The following is a 7,500-nucleotide window of genomic DNA, read 5'->3' on the forward strand; positions in this document are numbered from 1 at the left end:
TTAGCATTTTTTTCCTCAAATGTTGCGGCCCTTGAGAAGGTTTGGTGTGGGACAGTACCTCACAGCCACTGATGTCCAGAGCTACATCTCTCAGGTTAGAGTTACAGGCCAGACCAAGCAGCAGAGCTCTGAACACATCAGGAGAACATCAGGAGAATATCAGGAGAATATCAGAAGCAGAACATCAGAAGCAGAACATCAGGACAACATCAGGAGAACATCAGGAGAATATCAGGAGAATATCAGAAGCAGAACATCAGGACAACATCAGGAGAACATCAGGAGAATATCAGGAGAATATCAGAAGCAGAACATCAGGAGAACATCAGGAGAACATCAGGAGAACATCAGGAGAATATCAGGAGAATATCAGGAGAATATCAGAAGCAGAACATCAGGAGAACATCAGGAGAACATCAGGAGAATATCAGGAGAATATCAGGAGAATATCAGAAGCAGAACATCAGGAGAACATCAGGAGAACATCAGGAGAACATCAGGAGAATATCAGGAGAATATCAGAAGCAGAACATCAGGAGAACATCAGGAGAATATCAGAAGCAGAATATCAGGAGAACATCAGGAGAACATCAGAAGCAGAACATCAGGAGAACATCAGGAGAATATCAGAAGCAGAACATCAGGAGAACATCAGGAGAACATCAGGAGAACATCAGGAGAATATCAGAAGCAGAATATCAGGAGAACATCAGGAGAACATCAGAAGCAGAACATCAGGAGAACATCAGGAGAACATCAGGAGAATATCAGGAGAATATCAGAAGCAGAACATCAGGAGAACATCAGGAGAATATCAGAAGCAGAATATCAGGAGAACATCAGGAGAATATCAGAAGCAGAATATCAGGAGAATATCAGGAGAATATCAGAAGCAGAACATCAGGAGAACATCAGGAGAACATCAGGAGAATATCAGGAGAATATCAGAAGCAGAACATCAGGAGAACATCAGGAGAATATCAGAAGCAGAATATCAGGAGAATATCAGGAGAATATCAGAAGCAGAATATCAGGAGAATATCAGGAGAATATCAGAAGCAGAACATCAGAAGCAGAACATCAGGACAACATCAGGAGAATATCAGAAGCAGAATATAAGGAGAATATCAGGAGAATATCAGAAGCAGAACATCAGGACAACATCAGGAGAACATCAGGAGAACATAAGAAGCAGAACATCAGGAGAATATCAGAAGCAGAACACCAGGAGAACATCAGGAGAATATCAGAAGCAGAACATCAGCAGAACATCAGACGCAGAACATCAGCAGAACATCAGGAGAACCTCAGGAGAACATCAGAAGCAGAACATCAGAAGCAGAACATCAGAAGCAGAACATCAGGAGAACATCAGAAGCAGAACATCAGAAGCAGAACATCAGAAGCAGAACATCAGAAGCAGAACATCAGGAGAACATCAGAAGCAGAACATCAGAAGCAGAACATCAGAAGCAGAACATCAGGAGAACATCAGAAGCAGAACATCAGAAGCAGAACATCAGAAGCAGAACATCAGAAGCAGAACATCAGGAGAACATCAGAAGCAGAACATCAGGAGAACATCAGGAGAACCTCAGGAGAACATCAGAAGCAGAACATCACAAGCAGAACATCAGGAGTACATCAGGAGAACATCAGCAGAACATCAGAAGCAGAACATCAGGAGAACATCAGGAGAACCTCAGGAGAACATCAGAAGCAGAACATCAGAAGCAGAACATCAGAAGCAGAACATCAGGAGAACATCAGGAGAACATCAGAAGCAGAACATTAGAAGCAGAACATCAGGAGAACATCAGGAGAACATCAGAAGCAGAACATCAGAAGCAGAACAGGAGAATATCAGAAGCAGAACATCAGAAGCAGAACATCAGGAGAACATCAGAAGCAGAACATCAGAAGCAGAACATCAGAAGCAGAACATCAGGAGAACATCAGGAGAACCTCAGGAGAACATCAGAAGCAGAACATCAGAAGCAGAACATCAGCAGAACATCAGGAGAACCTCAGGAGAACCTCAGGAGAACCTCAGGAGAACATCAGAAGCAGAACATCAGAAGCAGAACATCAGGAGAACATCAAGAGAACCTCAGGAGAATATCAGAAGCAGAACATCAGCAGAACATCAGCAGAACATCAGCAGAACATCAGCAGAACATCAGCAGAATATCAGAAGCAGAACATCAGCAGAACATCAGCAGAATATCAGAAGCAGAACATCAGGAGAACATCAGAAGCAGAACATCAGAAGCAGAACATCAGGAGAACATCAGAAGCAGAACATCAGAAGCAGAACATCAGAAGAAGAACATCAGACTGGGACTGCATCTGAGGATTACATCGATGTATACACAGACACCGTCACTTGTCTCATAAGGAAGTGTATAGAAGATGTTGTACTGACCAAAACAATTCAAATATACCCGAATCAGAAACCGTGGATGAACACTGATGTTCCAGCGGCCCTCAGCACATGAACCTCTGCCTTTAATTCCTGTAACGTGGAGGAATATAAACATGCCAACTACGCCCTCAATAAAACCATCAAGATAGCAAAACGCCAGTACAGGAATAAAGTAGAAGCTCAGTTCACAACTTCCAACGTGAGAGAAAGGTGGCAAGGATTAAATAACATCACAGACTGCATCGATCGTAAATATTCTTCTATAAATACCGCTGCTTCTCTGCCAGATGAGCTCAATGCTTTCTCTACTCGTGTCGAAGCCAGCAACCCCGCCCCCGAGCGCTCCCGCGGCTGAGACTGCTGAGGCTAGTGCACTCTCGGCGTCTGTAGCGGATGTCACCCGATCCCTCAGGCACGCGAACATCCGTAAATCTTCAGGTCCAGACGACATTCCTGGCCGCGTCCTTAAAATATGCTTAAACCAACTAGCAGGAGTTTTCACGGATATTAAACTTCTCCCTCTCCTTGTCTGTTGTCCCAAAAAGTTTCAAATCATCTATCATTGTACCCATACAAAAGACCCCCAGAGTTATCTGCTTGAGTGACTCGCCCTGTTGCTCTAACGTCCATCATCAGGAAGTGCTTTGAGAAGCTCATCAAAGATCGCATCTGCTCTGTACTACCTCAGTTCGCTTATCACAGTAACCGCTCCACTGATGATGCACTTGCCTTCACCCCGCACACTGTCCTTTCTCATCTGGACAAGAGGAACACACATGTGTGAATGCTGTTTGTTGACTACAGCTCAGCTTTTAATACCATAGTGCCCCCTAATCCTGGACTTCCTGACAGGCAGACCGCAGGCGGTCAGAGTCGGTGGCAACATATCCTCCCCACTGACCCTTAACACCAGAGCTCCACAGGGCTGTGTTCTCAGTCCTCTCCTGTACACACATGACAGTGTGGCCACATATACATCCAAGGTCATCGTCAAATTTGCAGATGACACAACGGTGGTAGGCTTGATCACAAACAACGACGAGTCAGCCTACAGAGAAGAGGTGCACACCTTGACAAACTGGTGCCATGATAACAACCTTTCTCTGAACATCAGTAAGACCAAAGAGATAGTGGTGGACTTCAGGAAACAGAACAGGGAACACTCCTCCTTTATCATTGATTGGACCTCAGTGCAGCAGGTCAACAGCTTCAAGTTCCTTGGCGTTCACATCACCGAGGACCTCACTTGGTCTGTTCATACGGAATCAGTCGTAAAGAAGGCCCATCAGCGTCTCTTCTTCCTCAGGCGACTGAAGAAATTTGGTATGTGCCGAAACATTCTGAAAATATTCTACAGCGGCACGGTGGAGAGCACTGTGGCTGGCTGTATCATCGGCTGGTACGGGAACTGCACTGCAAGCTCAACCCCTGCAGAGAGTGGTGGGACGGCTCAGCACATCGTCGCACCGCACCGCAGCATCAGGACCGCACCGCAGTAACAGGACCCGCACCGCAGTAACAGGACCCGCACCACAGTATCAGGACCCGCACCGCAGTAACAGGACCCGCACCGCAGTAACAGGACCCGCACCGCAGTAACAGGACCCGCACCGCAGGATCAGGACCCGCACCGCAGTATCAGGACCCGCACCGCAGTAACAGGACCCGCACCGCAGTATCAGGACCCGCACCGCAGTAACAGGACCCGCACCGCAGTATCAGGACCCGCACCGCAGTATCAGGACCCGCACCGCAGTATCAGGACCCGCACCGCAGTAACAGGACCCGCACCGCAGTATCAGGACCCGCACCGTAGCATCAGGACCCGCACCGCAGTATCAGGACCCGCACCGCAGTATCAGGACCCGCACCGCAGTATCAGGACCCGCACCGCAGTAACAGGACCCGCACCGCAGTATCAGGACCCGCACCGCAGTATCAGGACCCGCACCGCAGTAACAGGACCCGCACCGCAGTATCAGGACCCGCACCGCAGCATCAGGACCCGCACCGCAGTAACAGGACCAGCACCAGCACCGCAGTAACAGGACCCGCACCGCAGCATCAGGACCCGCACCGCAGTATCAGGACCCGCACCGCAGTAACAGGACCAGCACCGCAGTATCAGGACCCGCACCGCAGTAACAGGACCAGCACCAGCACCGCAGTATCAGGACCCGCTCTGCAGTATCAGGACCCGCACCGCAGTAACAGGACCCGCACCGCAGTATCAGGACCCGCACCGCAGTATCAGGACCCGCACCGCAGTATCAGGACCCGCACCGCAGTATCAGGACCCACTCTGCAGTATCAGGACCCGCACCGCAGTATCAGGACCCGCACTGCAGCATCAGGACCCACACCGCAGTATCAGGACCCGCACCGCAGTATCAGGACCCGCTCTGCAGTATCAGGACCCGCTCCGCAGTAACAGGACCAGCACCGCAGTAACAGGACCAGCACCGCAGTAACAGGACCCGCACCGCAGCATCAGGTCCCGCACCGCAGTAACAGGACCAGCACCGCAGTAACAGGACCCGCACCGCAGTATCAGGACCCGCACCGCAGTATCAGGACCCGCACCGCAGTAACAGGACCCGCACCGCAGTATCAGGACCCGCTCCGCAGTATCAGGACCCGCACCGCAGTATCAGGACCCGCTCCGCAGTATCAGGACCCGCACCGCAGTATCAGGACCCGCTCCGCAGTAACAGGACCCGCACCGCAGGAACAGGACCCGCACCGCAGTATCAGGACCCGCACCGCAGTAACAGGACGCGCACCGCAGTATCAGGACCCGCACCGCAGTATCAGGACCCACACCGCAGTAACAGGACCCGCACCGCAGTATCAGGACCCGCACCGCAGGAACAGGACCCGCACCGCAGTATCAGGACCCGCACCGCAGGATCAGGACCAGCACCAGCACCGCAGTATCAGGACCCGCACCGCAGTATCAGGACCAGCACCGCAGTAACAGGACGCGCACCGCAGTATCAGGACCCGCACCGCAGTATCAGGACCCGCACCGCAGTAACAGGACCCGCACCGCAGTAACAGGACCCGCACCGCAGGAACAGGACCCGCACCGCAGTAACAGGACCCGCACCGCAGTATCAGGACCCGCACCGCAGGAACAGGACCCGCACCGCAGTATCAGGACCCGCACCGCAGTAACAGGACGCGCACCGCAGTATCAGGACCCGCACCGCAGTATCAGGACCCGCACCGCAGTAACAGGACCCGCACCGCAGTATCAGGACCCGCACCGCAGTAACAGGACGCGCACCGCAGGATCAGGACCCGCTCCGCAGTAACAGGACCCGCACCGCAGTATCAGGACCCGCACCGCAGTATCAGGACCCGCACCGCAGTATCAGGACCCGCACCGCAGGAACAGGACCCGCACCGCAGTATCAGGACCCGCACCGCAGGAACAGGACCCGCACCGGCAGTCTGCGAGACAGCGTTTTCTCACAGGCCATCAGACTGCTGAACTACAGCCAATAATACAACTCACTTACCCTTGCACTGCACTTTATTAAAATGTTTATATTGTTATTTATGTATACTGTTAATTATGGATATATATTATGTTGTTTTACACCTAAGAATTTCACTGTCGGTACACTTGTGTATATGATGTGTGACAATAAAGAGAATAAGAATAAGAGAACATCAGAAGCAGAACATCAGCAGAACATCAGGAGAACATCAGCAGAACATGATCAGAACATCAGAAGCAGAACATGATCAGAACATGATCAGAACATCAGCAGAACATGATCAGAACATCAGAAGCAGAACATGATCAGAACATCAGCAGAACATCAGCAGAACATGATCAGCAGAACATGATCAGGGTTCTGGATGGACCGTTGGACTGAGACTCACTTGAGCCCTTCAGAAGGGAGTCTGGTTCCGGAGAGGCAGATGTTCTGGAGGGACGAAGCACTGCTGAAGAACTGCTTGAAGGAGGACGGAAACTCCTTCCCTCTCCTGCAGCACAAACCATCAGACTGAGACACCTGACACGTACTTGTGTGTGTGTGTGTGTATGTGTGTGTGTGTGTGTGTGTGTGTGTGTGTTTGTGTGTGTGTGTGCGTGCGTGCGTGTCGTACTTGTGGCTGAAGACACTTCTGGACATGTTGAGAACCGTCAGGTGTTTGAGAGAGCCGCGCTGCAGTGACGAACACACCTGAAGAACACAAAATATGATCATCCTTTATAAGGAACCTATATATTTGTATGCATAAAGACCAAACGAATTAGTTTATATTATGTTACATCATTGCATTCTATTCTATTCCTCATAATACTGTACTGTTAGATGTGTTTTATTTATTTAAATAAAATAGTATTTATTTTTATCAATTTGTTTATTTTAATCAAATGTAACTTTTTTATTGAAATCACATTATTATTATCAATTTATTCATTTGAATACAATTTCTTACATTATTTAAATAAATAAAAAACATTTTTAATTAACTAACATTTATTTGTTAGTTTAATATTTTTAATTATTTGTTTATTATTTCATAAAAAAAAAAAAGTTTTTACAGTTATTCTCTAGACTGTCCCCGGACCCCAGTCTGAAAGCCCTGTCATGTGGCCGTGTGTGATTTTGTTGTTGTGTGTGATTGTGCTGTTGTGTGTGATTGTGCTGTTGTGTGTGATTGTGCTGTTGTGTGTGATTGTGTTGTTGTGTGTGATTGTGCTGTTGTGTGTGATTGTGCTGTTGTGTGTGATTGTGCTGTTGTGTGTGATTGTGCTGTTGTGTGTGATTGTGCTGTTGTGTGTGATTGTGTTGTTGTGTGTGATTGTGCTGTTGTGTGTGATTGTGTTGTTGTGTGTGATTGTGTTGTTGTGTGTGATTGTGCTGTTGTGTGTGATTGTGTTGTTGTGTGTGATTGTGCTGTTGTGTGTGATTGTGTTGTTGTGTGTGATTGTGCTGTTGTGTGTGATTGTGCTGTTGTGTGTGATTGTGCTGTTGTGTGTGATTGTGTGTGATTGTGCTGTTGTGTGTGATTGTGCTGTTGTGTGTGATTGTGTTGTTGTGTGTGATTGTGTG

The 7,500-nt window shown here is 48.9% G+C and overlaps 1 protein-coding gene across 1 annotated transcript in view; it reads right to left on the bottom strand.

Moving 5' to 3' along the window:
- The window catches only part of carmil1 (capping protein regulator and myosin 1 linker 1), a 42,888-nt gene that overhangs the window by 15,161 nt on the left and 20,227 nt on the right, over nt 1-7,500 (bottom strand). Inside the window, exons 15-17 of the mRNA XM_079591862.1 lie at nt 6,548-6,624; nt 6,320-6,424; nt 59-128 (exon numbers count right to left, since the gene is read on the bottom strand). Coding sequence (XP_079447988.1) covers nt 59-128; nt 6,320-6,424; nt 6,548-6,624 — 252 coding nt within the window. The remainder of the gene's footprint in view (nt 1-58; nt 129-6,319; nt 6,425-6,547; nt 6,625-7,500) is intronic.

The sequence above is a fragment of the Phoxinus phoxinus genome (genome assembly GCF_949152265.1).
Source record: "Phoxinus phoxinus genome assembly, chromosome: 19".
Lineage (NCBI taxonomy): Eukaryota > Metazoa > Chordata > Actinopteri > Cypriniformes > Leuciscidae > Phoxinus > Phoxinus phoxinus.